The following is a 16065-nucleotide window of genomic DNA, read 5'->3' as shown; positions in this document are numbered from 1 at the left end:
ACAGTACTTAGCATTAATGCAAAATAAAGTAATACAGAGTACACATAACGTAGTGTTATGTGAAAACGCTTCAGAGCATACAGTAGTATCGCTGCATTGTTCATAACAATTCTGCAACAAATATGATTTCCAGCATTAAACATCTAAGCGAATATTTAATACCCCTAAACTGCAGGCCGCCAAGGGTCAGGGCAGGCAGGAGGAGATTATTACTGTTTACTGACGGTAGGATGCATAAACAGTGGTGTCAGAACTAATTGCACATGGCAATTTATCTGCAGAAGGAGATGTCAGAAGAGCCTCACCTTGCCAACGTACTTTTCCCTCTCAGGCAGATTGTGCTTGATCCAGGCCACAGTGGCCTCATAGACCAACTCTTCCGAGGAGACATTGAGCTCATCGCTGGAGATCAGGTCTTCCACCTGCACACACAGCACGGAGCCACTTTCAGACACTGTTGCCGGCAAGAAGGGCCCACACAGTTGCTTTCAACGCAAGCCTAACCAATGACCACATCTGTGATGGTGATTTCCTGCCTCAAATGACCAAATGAAGGTTTTGAAACCACGGAAACCTTGCTGTGTATATACTGACTCATGATGCCATCTTGAGAAAGACTTTTAAATGACCCAACACGACCCACCTGATGGATTGGGCAATGGTGTTTCTGTGCAGTTTAGCCATTTAAGTGCATGGAAAGTCCACAAAAGTTGCGGTGCTGTATGCTTCATTGCCTCCAACTTTTAATTGACCTCTCATAAATGCTTCCAAGATTTATGAAACAATATTCACTTCACGAGTTTTGTTTCAGGCATAGTATCTTTGTATTCCCGCCCCCCCTCTCTGCAATGCCTGACACAGTGTTTTTGTTAAATAAATAAATAAATAAATAAATAAATAAAGTCAACAACCAAGTACAATGTCATGAGGAAATGATGAAATTTCAAGGTGGCACTGCCAATTTTGAAATAATTACTGGCACACCAAAGCTCTGATCACAGAAACAGTGAACAATTCGCAACACCACAAACACAATCTGCCAATCCAGCTCAACGTAATATTTCTGTTCAGTGTCCCTTAACTCTTTTCCTACCATGGGGAAAATACACATTTGTTGTAGGTTATGCCAGATTGCTTTTTCCTGAAGGAACTACTTCACTAAATATTTTATGTAATACATAAACAAAAAGCAGAATGAATGTACTTTTCATGTATAAAAGCTTTAACTAGATATATGTCATAAAAGAGATTTAAATTGCCAGAATCAAGATTATGGGATAACACTGAACAAAGTTTGCAAAGACACGCTTGTACACAAGTAAAATATGTAACAAAAATTATGAGATGTACAACATGTATTGCCGTCTAACGGGCACCATCTCCAAAGAAATCAAAATTTGAAATTGAACAGGGGTCACTACAAAAATTGTAACTGCAAGCACTACAGTTAAGGGTGCCAGGCTGCGGCTGCCGACGTTCCGGGCTGGTTTGCATTGTCATCGCTCTCGGAGTCCAAGTCCAACGAAAAGGCAGCATCCTCACTGATGCTGCTGCACGATCCATCGATAAAATGAGCTGCAGATGCCGTGGAATCACAAGAGCTGCAATCTTTCTAAGTGCGTGCAGCGCTCCCGGAGGCAGCCATTCTTCTCGCTTTCTACTTCGATGATCGCAAAACTTTGGAGCGCGTTCAAGAATTACTGTTTCCCGAGAAAAAAATCAAACGGCTCAGAAAACAAAAATATAGTTATCCTCCTTCGCGTCTGATGGTGAAGTGTGTCCGTGAGCGGCGAAGAAGGTCTCGAAAGAGGCGTTTCAAACCATTGTTGGCGTACTAACGACGCAGTGGGAGTGGTACGGAAAGAGTTAATCCCCTTAACAGCCAACACTTCCAACCAAAAAAAAGTTACCACAATGGTGCTCAGAGTTTTAGGACTCATGGCTATAAGCTATGCCACCCAAAGCTGCTTTGGTGGATAGTCTAAAATTGACGGACACAGTTCGATACTGCCATCCGTTACACCCAATATTAACTGTGAAACTGTTCTATATGCTGTTTGTAGAAGTCCCTGTAAACAAATTCAAAATGTACTTTACGACACATGTTTGTCAAATGCCCAAAAGGTAATGTTGGATGAATTGAGGTCATTCCTTTAAAGGAGTTTTGAGACACCTACCATTGTTCATTAGTGTTCTTTTTTGCACAAAATAAGAGTTCAAGTCCTGCAAACTTCATAACAAAATGCCCTCGGTAATTAACTAACAGAGTGCCATAGCAGAGTGCCCTCGGTAATTAACTGTAATGGGTGTTTCTACGAGCCAGTTTCAGTATTGGTACCCGGAAGGTCAATGCGTCACAACTCCTCAACAAGCTGGTTCGCTCCTTTCCTGCAATCACTGTGGCTGACACACGTGAGCTCAGGGAGAAAAAACGTGTGGCACTCTAGCTATTTTCTCTACATCGTTGTTCCCAGCCTTATTGCTAAGCAACGTTGCCAAATTTTGTTTCGCACAATGACATCACAAACGTGTGGACGAGACCAACGTTAGGATGAAATCATTGTACATTCCCAAACATCTACACTTGTCAAGTGTCATCCCTTCATGTGCAAGAAGCATTTGGTAGATGTTTTTTCAACTTTGAAGATACTTTGATCAGTTCGAACACTAAAGCTTCGGTTAATCTAAGCCCCACCTGCGCCCCTTTGCATGCAGCAAACATCAAAAACTTCAGAACACAGCAAATTTGGCAGACGGCACTACTGCATTCCTAGGTGACGACAATGATGGCAGCAACCTGTCCTGCAGTGACGATGACGACTGGCGCTGTGCCTTGAGCTACGCCTCTTTGTCAGTGGCAACGACAGTGTTGAGGTCTGGGGGACACTAGCCAACAAGGACACAATAATTACTGTATTTATTCGAATCTAGGCCGAAAGTTTTTTTTTTTTTTTAAATAACCATATACCAAGCTCTATGGTGGGCTTATATTCGAGGATTCTAAAGAACATGCCAGTTTGTAATTGAAAATGATAAATATGGTGCATAGCTAGTGCCACCTAGAAAAGTCAGTATTGCGGCCGCTATTAGCCGTGCCAGTAGCCAACTGAAGTACACAAGCGACGTCGCTATTTTGACTTGCGTCATATTGGTGTGCGGCATAGACCATAGCATGGCGTTATCGTAATGGCACCAAACATGCAATGCCACTATACTGCTGCCATAGAGAAAGGATTGTGCCACTTTCAAACGAGGAGTGGTGCTAGCTGCACAGGCATCGTTGAACATTCAAGCCGAGCAGGACTTCAGCATCGATGAGAAAAACATCCATCGTTGGAGGGGGCAACAGGGGACGCTTTCTGCTCGTGCCACAACGAGGAGACGACAGAGATAATGAAAATAAGCATGTGATAACAAAGAAGAGCTGTTCACCGAGATCGCAACGTGTTTCGATGCGCCTGAGCAGTGCTGCACTGTCTGCGCCATGCATGGGCGTGCGGACACAACATTGCGTGCGTTGGCAAGCGTGCGTGTGGTCTGAACTACAGCGACGAAGCTAGCAGCAATGATAACGCAGAGCTCGGCATGTTCATATTAAATAAATGGTGTTCTCAATTTGTGAACGCTGTCGTCACTTTTTTGTCGGCCTACATCTGAGGTAATTTTTTACTTTTTCTGGCTTTGGACATTCGGGGGTCAGCTTAGAATCGGGGCCGGCCTAGATTCGAGTAAATACAGTATTGCAATACTGTCCTGAAGTAGTTTGTCGATGACAACAGACTGCTTTAGGAATTAAAAGATTTGAATATGATCATTTCGCTGTCATTTCTCAATTTAACCTTTTGAACAATTCGAACCAATTTTGCAGTCCCACAAGAGTCGAATTAACGGGACTTCAGTTGACTGTGCGCTCTTAATGGGTTGTTAAATTGTGCATTTCTGTTCCCAGAATGTGCAGCCAGGGGGTTGGTGGAAGAGTGAGAGAGTGACAGAAAGAGAGAGGGGGAACCTGCGAGAAAGGCAGCATGAGGAACTCGTCGGTGTGCGCCACCTCTCGGAAGTGGTGCAGGGCGTATCGGTGGCTCTTGCCCAGCAGGTCGCGACAGGCATGCGTGTCGGCAAAGCTGCGGATTCCCAGGCAGTTGGACGGGTGAAGCTGTCCCAGCAGAAAGGCACAGCAGGCCTCGCGCACGCTGCCCACCTGCAGCAAGCTGGCCGCGGGCAGCAGGCTCTGCACGGCACAGAGAGAATGGCGACGCAAGGGCAAAGTTAGTTACGCATTTCAACACAGTGCTGCCCAGGACGCCTCTTGCATGAGTGGGGAGTACAAGATATACAGGGCAAATTAGGCAGTTCACAACGCACGAAAGGAACTCGGCGAGCGTGAACGAAGGTATTACCAGCGTAAATTCAAATGCATATGGATTTGAAACTACAACGATGCACTTTTCCGTTTCCAGGTTCACCTGCGTTTGTAACAGCAGTTTGTGATTCAGACTCCAAAACGTACACTTGGGACTACTTCACACTTAGAAACCATTAACAGACCAGTTACACATTGCTCTTCTATGTAATTACAGTAAAACCTCGTTAAACCATACCAGCTTAAACAGTAGTTTCGTTTTAAATGTAGTAAAGTCAAATCTCCGACTCAGCAGCCATTGAACATAGCGTGTTTTGTATCCGCATAAACCGTACCAGCTTATTGTGTACGTATTGTTTAACATGTAGCGTTTCCACTTTCCGTTGCGCAAACACGGCTGTGCGTCGTCTCCATCGGGCGGCCCGGCAGAACAACAAGCCTCAGAGATCGGAACAATGACCTCCAAGCACCCTGTGCATTTGCATGTGAAGCCACATCAACATCGACATCATTTCGGCGGCGCGCCAGAGGGCGTTGTGGCGTTGCGCAAGTGAGGACTCGCGTCATGCCGCAGCTCAGATAAAAAAGATGCCAGATGTTCAGCATAGAAGAAAAATTAGACATCGTTCGTGCTATCAAACGTGACATGAAGAAGTCGGTGCTTGCACGCGACAGGGATCTGCTGTTGACTACGGTGTGTGGCATTTGGAATGCGAAGAAGTTGCTCGGCAGCGCTGCTGCGACCGCGAAGAGATGTCGGCTACGAGGTTCGACTTTTTGTCATGGTTGCCTCTGTTGCTGCCGAAGTGTCGGCTAGCAACAGTGATGAGGACGACACGGAAAGTGACAGCACGGGCAATTCAGGTCCGACAGTGGCAGATGCTGCGCATTACGTCAGCCTCATGAATGCAATCGTCGCGACGAGAACAGCACCCCGCAATGATAAAGGTGCCCCGCGACTTCCGCAGTGCTACCGCACGCGTGCACGGAGACTACGAAATGCCAACAAGGAATCTGCCGTGCCAGTGTTTGTCGAGAAGAGGGGGCTGGCTGAAAAGCTGCCTCACAGCTTCAGTAAGTTTGAGGCCGCTGTCGTCGCTGCTAGGCTGCCGCGGCATCAAACGGAAATAACACTTTTGTAGCGCGAAGTGAATACTGCATGTTTTGACCCTTTCATCGCACTCTGAGTTCCGTTTTTGACAGGTAAGTGGTCGATCTCATGCCATTTTGATGAAACAGTACTACTGTTTAGTACATACTTTTTCCGAGCTCTGGCCAACTACGGTTTAACGCGGTTTCACTGTACATGGAACAGGTGTTCTAATTGGCCATTTTCTGTTCATGTTTCAGTTTATGAAGATCGTACATGTCCAGGTAAAACGTTCAGTGTTTGATAGGGGAGCCAATATAACTATTTAAGCATCTCAGAGTGGGAATTGAAAGAACATGTTCAAAGCATGATACTAGTGTCCAGCGGACTCAGGTCTAGCAGGTGTGATGTAGTTTCTGAGCAGAGGGAAACGTGGACACTTAATCCGAGTAAGAAAAACCTTCACGCTCGACATGGGGACGAGTACACAGAGTGAAAAGCTGGAGATAGGAATGATCGGAACTAGGTAAATGATACAATCAGCCTGTCACTTTTCTGCACTCTCGAATATTATGGCAGCATGCTTTATATTTTAGGCTGATTGAACCCGAGTGCTTGGAACACCTTCATTTGGTTAATTTACAAAGCTGCGCTCCAGCTTCCACACTTAGAGGCACTCTCGCCTTTGACCTGTAAATGCATGATCCTGGTAATGCAACCATGATCCAGCAGAGTTCTGGTCACATGGCTGCCGCAACTTCTGTTATAGGCACAATTGGCCACAATTGTTATTGGCCACAATAGTAGCGCATAAGCTATGCATGTGTATGCCTTGTTTGTCCATGATGTTTGTTTACAATGAAAGCAGCGCTTATGTGTTTCCACTTCCAGCCTCTCATTGCCAAGGCAAGCTGCTCAACGATTGGCTTACGCTCACTTTGTCTTTGCTCTACAGCGAACTCTGCATTGTTGTAACCTTAGTTACAACGTGGTAAGAACCAAACGAATGCATACTAAAAATGCTAAGGTAGATCACGACTTAGAATAAGAAAAAGTTACAGTAGCTTGTTTTTATTCTAACAATGTTAAACAAAGATTTTAAAACTACCACTTCCTAGTTCAGGCTTCAAATTTGCAGTAAGATTGAATTTTTAGCTAGCGATGTTCAGTAAAGCAACTTTTGCTTTGTTCATCCGTAGAAAATGAAAACCCGCTGTTGTATGTGCACTTCAACATAAGATAAGGGAGCTTCTGCTGAGACATGCTGTGGTTTTACTGCCAGCTGACAACTAAATAGTACATGTTCAAACCAGGCAGTCATGCTAACCTTTTTATTTTTTTTTCATGTTGGGGACTGAAAGATGCATACTTGATGCAACCCTGAGGGTAGTGCTAATTCTGTTTTTGTTAGAAATGGTACACTGAAGAGGCATATATGTACTAGCTGGCCAACACAGGTCAGTCAGCTAGCCATACACAAATGCACAAGACAGTAGATGCGTGCCGCGGAAAGACAGCCGTCACTGTAGCTCAATTGGTTGAGCATCACACACATAATGCAGAAGGTGTAGGGTTTGCCTCCCATCGGAAGCAAGTTATCTTTCCACTCACTTTCATTTACATTCGCCTAATTATTTCTACATTTCAGTTAAACATAATTAACCTCTCCTATCGTATTTTGGGCTTCACTGTCTGTCCGCTTCAAGTGGTTGTCACTAATTTGAAATCACATTTTTGTCAAACTGCACGATACCACATTGCATTTGCTTTGGATGTGCGAGCACACTTCTCAACATTGGTTGCCATGGGCATCAAAAAGAAGTGGAGCTCAGATTTTTAAAGAAGCAATACACGGGACGCTACAAGCTCATTTCATGACTGCAACAAGCACAGCAGGCGTGCATCAGAGACGCCGCAGCCTCACCCTCAACACTGTGCCATAAGCGGGAAGGAAAAGCAATCGGCAAACCCGACAGTCTCATCAAATGACGTCCAGTGCCCTCAACGATGGATGACAGGCCCGTCGCGTCATGACAGAAGACACAATGACGCACATCGCCAAGCGCGGTTCCTGTGACGAGGCGGAGCAATGCGAGAATGACACGCAAGGTCGCAGAGCAACGCAAAACCTTCCTGTCGGTTCTCTGTTCATTACTGTGCTTTGTGAGTGAACACGGTTGAACTTTTTTGTACAGATATAAAGGTAAAAAATCTGAAGGTCGATGGCTCACAGTTTGTCTGCACAGTGACACCTTTAAAAAAAAAGAAAGAAGAAAGCACGAGCTGCACACTGTTATTTGTGATAGCTGCAACCTGCAAACTGCAAACTGTTATTTGTGATAGCCTTGAGACAGCATCTCAAGTGAAAACTGACTAGATGTGGCAGGCAGAGAGCACCATCCACATGTTTTAAATTGTGACTACCTCACAGGGATGGTGATGTGGACAAGTTGAAAGTTCAGTATAAACACTTGTCTCGTGTTCTTCTTTGGTTGTCCCTGTTCGTTTGCCCACTTCTTACAATATTCATGCAGGGACAGGTGTGGAAGCAATACAGTTACTACTCAACAAACCTTCGCAATGTCACAGCATGCGGAATTGAGACAAAAGTCAGCAAAGGAACACCAAGCAAAAGTTAATTAAGCAGCTCTTTAGAAAAGGCACTAAAGTATGAGTTCTGGAAGCCAGTCACAGGCTGCCAAGCCAAGCATACTGAAAGGACGGATGCACGCACCTGGACATTGCTCTCAGTGATGACAATTTCGCCAGTGTAGGCGAATTCGACGAGCTGCTGCAGGGCAGAGAAGGCGATGTCATGAAGCACCACCTCAGCCTGTGCCTTCTCACACATGTCACCTGGAAGCACGAAGACAAATGAACTTATATACAAAACAAATAAAAGCAAGATGTCGTAATTTGCACAAACATTCCAATTTAATTTGTCTCGAAACACACACACATACGAAAAGAGAGGGAATGTTGTTACAAATCACAACCACTCATGACACCCAGGATTTTTCATCCTGCCGTGGTTAGTGACGCCGTGATGGCCCCTACTGCGTCATTTGCAAAGTCACCAGCGTGACCTACGAGACTGCTTGCTAACTCCTAGGTCTCCATCTGCCACAATCTCAAGGGACGTAGTCCACGTCTTGTGCCTTCAACCGTACCACTCTCAACTCGAGCCCTGATTGGTTGGTTCTGCCACTGGCAGGTAATGTCACGAGTAGTTGCGACTTGTGACATGCTGATGATGCGGTGGTCAGAGCTTGGTTGACGACAGTCTCACCATCTCTGGTGCACATTCTAGCCTTACCATCGCTGCAGTGTTGCGTAACTTGCCTAGTAAATACGTATATACCATCTTACACGGTTTCTTCCTATAACAACATTACTACAGTATGGCGAGGGATGGTGAGAGGGATTTGGAGAACACCCCTGAATAAAGAAAACATTTGTTGATAGAAGCTAAAGGACATCAGACTTGGTCAATCCATGAGCGACCATCAGTCCTGAATGGTTTAAGAACTGTGCGGAACTCTGAGGAAGCAGCATTTGTGTTTCCTCAGAAAAAAAAAAAAAAAGAGATGACTTATGCATGCTCATGCATTAAAGTTGAAGAAGAGTGAAGACTAACAGATTTATTTCAAGTGCATGAAAGATAAAACCAGGATAACAAACAGCAAAGACTGAAGTTGTAGTGGCTAATGAAACAAAAATTTTTTTTTTGCTTCAACACTGACCCTTTCACACACTATGTTAATGTTATGCTAATTATGCTAAATGCTATGCTATGTTAATGTGAATGTTAATGCAACTACACTTGCAGACAACCTTCTTTGGCAATGAAGTGAAAGCTATGGGGACGGAGCTTTTGCACGTGTTACTGCACCAAGTATTCCGACAGCGATTGATGGCACTTTCGATTTCTCGGAACATATACTGAATCGGTGTAGCTTCCACGCGCGACAGTTTCGCGTTTGCCCAAATGTGGAAAAGAAAGTCAGAAAAGTAATTCAAATTGATTACTTGGTAGCATATTTTGTCTTATTTTTCTGTTGCAAATAGGATGTTTATTGATTCTCTTCCTTGGCTTAAACAATTGTGAATGAGAATGTGGGACACTTTTTTAGGAGTGCTGTTACTCGTGCACACTTTGCCTCTGCAACTTGCCCTTCATTGCTATGAAAAATCATCCACGAGTATAGGTCAGAGGTAAAGAAACCTGCCCATCATTGGGCATATCCTCTTCCAATTTGATAATCAGAAAAGTAAAGAAAAGAAATTCACTGTCAGTATCGACATATGAAACTGCATTTTTCTCGTTGCAATACGGGTTCACTTTCAATGCTTTTGCAGAGTCTTTTACATACTGAAAACTGTCCTCTCATAACAAACAGATTATATTTACACCCTTCAGTGCACCGGGGGGTTGTAGCTTCAGTGCTAACAGTATCTCAAATATTTTGGTGAAGCAGCTAGTGCACTTGGATAAAAGACATTCAATTCAATTCAATTATGGGGTTTTTTGTGCTGAAACCATGATCTCATTATGAGGCACGCCGTAGTGGGGGACTCCAGAAATTTTGACCACCTGGGGTTCTTTAACGTGCACCTAAATCTAAGTACACGGGTGTATTCACATTTCGCCCTCATTGAAATGTGGCCACCGTGGCCGGGATTAAAAGACATTCACATAAACAAGAATGCCGAAGACTCATCAATGCCTGTGTATGTCCTCATCCCTCATGTTTGTGTGAACATTCTTTTTTCCAAGTGCGCTGCTTCACCGAAATCTGGCATCACTCCCTGGCCTGTCAGTACCAAGTAATCTCATTAATAATCGAAGAAGGGAACAGCATTCTTCACAGAAGGGAGGCACGTGATGTCCAATGTCTAAGATGTCTCAATCGTGACTTTCGGTTGCAGCTCTCACTTGCGACTGCCTTTACCAAAAAGGCATTTCTGTCAGACAAGCACTGCAAGCTTCCAGTAGAGCAACATAGTAGTACTTTCGTTTTGATTCATTCTTGTGCTCTTAATCTTCCCCTGCTCTACTACCTTGCCTACTGAAACCGAAGGGCAGTGCCGCTATCAACCACTAAACCGAGCCGATCACTATGCTTTACTGATGATTGTCTGCCTGTTGTTGGCTAATTTATCCCTACCAGATACTCTCGGCATCAGTCTGAGTGAATCTGTGATGTGAATCTGCTAGTCAATGGGCTGTGCCGTCATGCCCTCGGCTATGAAAAAAATAGGCACCAACACAAAAAGACATGCACAGAAGAGCGTGACAGCGCCAGAAACGAATGAAAGGCCCTTGACCAATCTGTTTTGTTCATTCTGCGAGTGCCTTTCGGATAAGTATTGTTTTTCTGAAAGTTGTGCAAAATTATCAAACAGGAAGTTGTCTCTAGATTTGATGTAGTCAAAGAAAGAGTGATTGAAGTGAAGCACACTGGTGAGTAAAGTGGGATGAAGTGAAAAATTCACCACTTACATGCCTTTTACTTGGCAGCAAAGATGGCAGACACTCAGTAATGTGAAGAAAATCGGGCAAGTCGGTAAACATTCATGACACAACTAAAGGCATGGTAAAGGAAAGGATGAAAGCAAGTAATAGAACACTAGAATGGCTTTCAAATTGAAAATTTATTTTTAAAATGCGCTATTTTTAAAAGGGGCATGAAAGAGCAACTCTACTAACTGAATTTAAACTGATAGAGTAGTCTGTCAAAACTTTGGTATCAGACATTTGGTAGAAAAAGGTTGATTATATTACCACAGAAAAAATTTGGAGGACGCTTAAGCTTCGCCTTTAAGAGTAGAACGCGATAGCATTCAAAGATCCCCGACTGCGTGTTGCGCTTCCTGGCAGCTAGAGCATATGTAACTGTAATGTTCACCGGGAAACGCTTGCTGCAAATTCTATGCATGAAGGCATGCTTTGTGGTGGAACCATGGCCTTTTGAGTGGGCCACGATGCGGCGGAGGCTAGCGCCAACTAGAGTTATTGCAAGGAACCGGGCGCACCGCTCCGTGGCCCCGTGACACCCATCGCGCCGGCGCACAAAATGGCGGCCACCGCGGCTGCTCTGTGAATGCCGCGGCCGGTTTGTGTGTGTGAAAAGTTTTGTTTTTAGTTTTTTGCATAACTGAATTATGTTTTCTTGTGTAGTCAAATTACATTCCGAGAGCTATCATGCTTGTAGGTTGCGTGCAAGTCGTAGTTTACAATTTTTCTGTGTATTTTAGCTTGAGAAATTCAATTAGTTCAGTCAAGTCCTTCCATCACATGGAAGGCCTGAGTAAAGGTGGTTCGAAAATCTTTCTGCCAAACTGACGTCTGGCACCGGATGCCGGCAATGGATCTTCTGCGACGCGGGCTGCTTAACGCTATCGAGCTAAAAATAAAGGACGAATTTCCCTTTCTTAATAAATACTGAGCCAGAGCATCAGTGCCGGGGTGCAAATACATTATTCGGACTTCAAAGCACTTCCTAGTGGTTTGGGCCATTTTGGTGCTAAAGAAGTTATCAAAACTTGGTAGCACGAGTTTTTGGTTGCATGAGGAACTTCAGGGTGCCATGCTGCTACCCATCTTTCGATCTAGAGTTGTTTCTCCTCCTCCTCCTCTGATGGTAAGGATGGTCAAATTGCTCTTTCAGGGGAGTTGCTGATACACCTCAGAAGGCATGCTAATAGCAACATTAGGTTTGTTCTCTCAACTTTCCTTTTTCTTTTCTTGATTTAATTGATTTGCGTTTGTTCGCTATAAGAAAGTTAGCTATTATAAAAAAACGCATGAAATTTTCCAGTTTGAATTTCCCACCCCAACCACAGTGCCAGCACATCAGTATGATGGCACAAATTTCAAGGTGCTTTCGCATTTTGGAACGTTTTTATCATAAAAGAGCACTAAAAACTAACTAGGTTTGTAAAGGTGAGGGCCCTTTCAAAAGTAGAACAGGCTTCATCGTAAGAGACGGACAAAGCTGTTGGAACCAGAGACACAGCGCATCAGTTTGCCTTCTGCTTGATTTTCAAACTCGTGCACTTCCTGTGTGGCACGCACGCTTCCTTCTGTTCTTTGCATGCTGTTCCACATAGCAGATGATGCTACTTGAAACTAAATGTTCAACAAGGTTGACTCGTTGGCTTTTCTTAGAATGCAATGTAATTAATCCTTTTTAGTTCAGAAGCTATTATGTACTTAGTCCCGAACAGGGACAGTTCGAATCTCCTGACATTATGCAAGGACCTAGTGCAAGAACCTAGATAACTTCTTGAAGGGCAGAGGCTTGGGCATTATGGTAGTTCATTTTAAAATAAAAACATTGCGAGAGAAGGCGACAGTCAAAGAAAGAGGCACACAGTGCTAGGAACGCACAGCGCTGTCTGTGTCCTTGTTTGTTGCTGCCTCTCGTGCAGTTATTTTTACATAACTTGTCTTTTGTGGTTGTGTCTTTTCCGGCATACAAAAGCTCCACTCATGGTAAGAGTAACGACTCTGGAATTCCAGAAGTGTGGCTCACCAATCGTGCTTAGCAATCCTCTTCAGCATCTCATCAGGCCCATTTTAATAATTAAAAATTTGAAGGTTTTACATGAGATTAATCAATTAAAAATCCAATATCTATGAGGTTTAGCTGTGATGGACACTATAAAAACCTTAAATAATGCATATCTGTTTTCAAGTGTGTAAAGTTTGCGGACTACACAATGCAAAATGTAGCATATGCAAGAATGCTTGAGTGGGTTTCAAATGAATGTTGCTGTCGTTGCATATTCTCTTGATGACTACATGCATGAAAAATGAGTGATGACAGCTAGTAAAATAGATATCCGCCATTATGCTACTTTGTTATGTCTGTTCCACAGATGTTCTTATAATTCATTGTTTCCTTTTCTCTCACTATAAATTCCATCTCATACATTTCATCGGCTCCATAATTGCTTTAGCTTCAGATGCATTTTGGCCACACATGATTATTAAACTCTGCTGCATTATGCTGTAAACCTTTGGGGTTGCTTCTCCCCATGATATTGCGTCAATATTTGATTCTGTTAAGTTTGATGAAGAGCACTATGTCATATTGTTGTGCTAATCACTGTGCAACAATATCAGTCTAGTACTTTATGTCCTGCACCTGCGATATCTGCTCCCTTGGTTTGCATAGCTTGCTTTTTTTTTTAATTATCAACCTTTATTTATTTTTAATATTTCTCTGCTGCACATTCTATTTTTTGTTTCCTCTATTGATTTTATTCTACCAGAAACCCCCTCACTTAACGTTCTGTTGGAGCCTGCAACACACTGTGAGTACTAAATAAATTTTCATCTGAAAGTCACGGCTAACGCTGCATTACTCATCTTCATCTGTGTCTGTACTGTGTTGCTAGCTACATAAGGGTTAGGGAACCACTGATGACAAAGAGGAAAAGCAGTGGAAGAAGGTGGACTGCACTCAACTGTTAAACATGGCGTGGAAGTAGGGGCTGGAGCCGGCCAGCACGAGCCTGTGCGCCAACAGGCTCTGGTTGCCGGCCACCAGGCGCACATCGCACAGCTGCCCCTTGAGTTGCATGCAGTGCATGGCCTGGAAGGCCTCGCGCAGATGCGCCTCGTGCACGTGCCGGCGTTCGTAGCTGCTGTCCCCGCCGTTGCCCACAACACTCAACAGGCTTCCCCCACTGCCACAGTCGCTGCTGTCCGCCAGGGACCTGTGCACAGGGACATCGTGAGCATTAATGTAGTCAACATTTAACAGAGTGATGAATTGAGGTAGTTGTTGTACGTTCGTTGTTATTGTGCTACGTACAGTGCAAACTAATGGGGACCAGATGGACACGAAATGAGAACGAAGATGCAAAGTGACACAAAGAAGACACAAAGAAACGCACCCTACCAACTAATTTGTCATATTTAGACTTTTTCATGTCAGTTTGTGTCTTCACTACCATACAGTGTCCATCCTGTCCCCATTAGTGCCTACTGTACATACCACAATAACAATGAATTAATATAATCAACAGTTCGAGAAAAACTTGCTTTTGTTTTGATCAGGTGTCATTATTTATATTATTCCAACAAGAATGATATCCCCTTGTGACCCAACAAAATCCTAGCGACACAACGCCTTTTAAAGTCAGTTCTTACAGTCAACTGGTCTGTTAGGATTCTGAAAAAGTATATGTTTGATCAGATTGCATGGGCACATGCTCACATCAGCACCTTTATATATGTTGATAGACAGTTCATTTCTCTTGTTTGTTAACATAAAAGTGACTCGTTTTTACTAAACACAGATAAAGGTTTAACATCACATGGCAGTTCCTTGCCTTTACTCTTCATGCTGGATTGCCATGCCATCTGGTGCCATTTCAAATGTCCAACACATCCACTTTTGTTATCGGCGACGATGCAGAAGTAAGTCTTGCACAAAGTACACATTTTCTCGACAACCAGTGGAAACAAAACTATTACACGCTTCACCTATTGTGTCGTCTGCATCTGCAGTCGAACCTATATTAACAAAGACAGATATCATAAAGTAAATCTAATAGTATCAGCGTACAACAAATGTATAGTTATAACGAATATTGAATATAACGAAGCTATTTTTACGTCGGATGCAACTTTGTTATAGTGAAGTTCGACTGTAGTTTTATGTTAGACAAGATTATTTTAGCATATCATTCCTGGTTTAACTTTGAAAATGATGAAAGCTGTTGTCCATGGGGGTGGGCACAGAGTCTTAGGACGATATGGGCGCTTCAGCTGCACTCCTGGCGTTGTCATTCCTCTATCGCACAACGTGTTCAAGGAGACTGAGGGATCTAAATATCTTTTTGATGAAACTTTGACTCGTTTAGAGACTGCTTTAACTGTGAGGAGGGGTGTGGCTTTGCCTACGGGGATACTCTACATGTCTTATCCATCTCAAAAGTTCAAAGGCCGTAAAGCTGTGCTATGCTTGCTGGTGCCGATTAGCCTTTGCAAGCAGACGTCAGTTGAACCCTAGAAGTTTCTAAGCTGTAAAGATCTCAGCACCAGTCACTACAGTGTTGCTTACACAGTTTTACAAGACATTTGGCTGTGAACATTCTGGCCTTGGAATTTTTGTGACACACAGTTTAAATCAGTAGTTTTAACAGCTCTCTTTCTAGCTTTTTTCTGACATTAGTCTATCGACGCAAGATAGCACGTCTATGCTTATTCCACAAGTTGTACTACCATTTTCAACATCTGTGCGAATCACTTCTACCACCAGCACGTTCGTCACGACGTCTGTTCAATTCACTCAGTTTACAGCGCCTGTATGGATCCAACTGCTGCCTTCAATAAATCATTTTTACCCACAGCAATCCAGGAAAGGAATGCACTCCCAGATGCAATTGTTAGGGAGCATGATCCTGAAGAATTTAAAGAGCGGTTGCTTTCACATTTTGGAAACTACAATTGAACGATTTCTCTTTTCATTCCAAGTGTTGTTGCATTTGAAGTTGCCTGTACTCCCATTTTGTTTTGCTGCATTACTTAACCTGCGTTATTTCAATTCATTCTTGATGTAACATTTTTGACTTATGTATATCTATGACTCCCCCC

The 16065-nt window shown here is 43.5% G+C and overlaps 1 protein-coding gene across 3 annotated transcripts in view; it reads right to left on the bottom strand.

Moving 5' to 3' along the window:
- LOC142576381 (kelch-like protein 17) overlaps positions 1-16065 on the bottom strand; it is a 57718-nt gene that overhangs the window by 30622 nt on the left and 11031 nt on the right. For all 3 annotated transcript variants that reach the window (XM_075686488.1, XM_075686490.1, XM_075686489.1), the window contains 4 exons: positions 13930-14180; positions 8188-8309; positions 4010-4231; positions 306-422 (listed from right to left, as the gene is read on the bottom strand). In XM_075686488.1, coding sequence (XP_075542603.1) covers positions 306-422; positions 4010-4231; positions 8188-8309; positions 13930-14180 — 712 coding nt within the window. The remainder of the gene's footprint in view (positions 1-305; positions 423-4009; positions 4232-8187; positions 8310-13929; positions 14181-16065) is intronic.

The sequence above is a fragment of the Dermacentor variabilis genome, chromosome 3 (genome assembly GCF_050947875.1).
Source record: "Dermacentor variabilis isolate Ectoservices chromosome 3, ASM5094787v1, whole genome shotgun sequence".
Lineage (NCBI taxonomy): Eukaryota > Metazoa > Arthropoda > Arachnida > Ixodida > Ixodidae > Dermacentor > Dermacentor variabilis.
The sequence above is the reverse complement of the archived record's forward strand: the minus strand, read 5'-3'. Positions and strand labels throughout refer to the sequence as shown.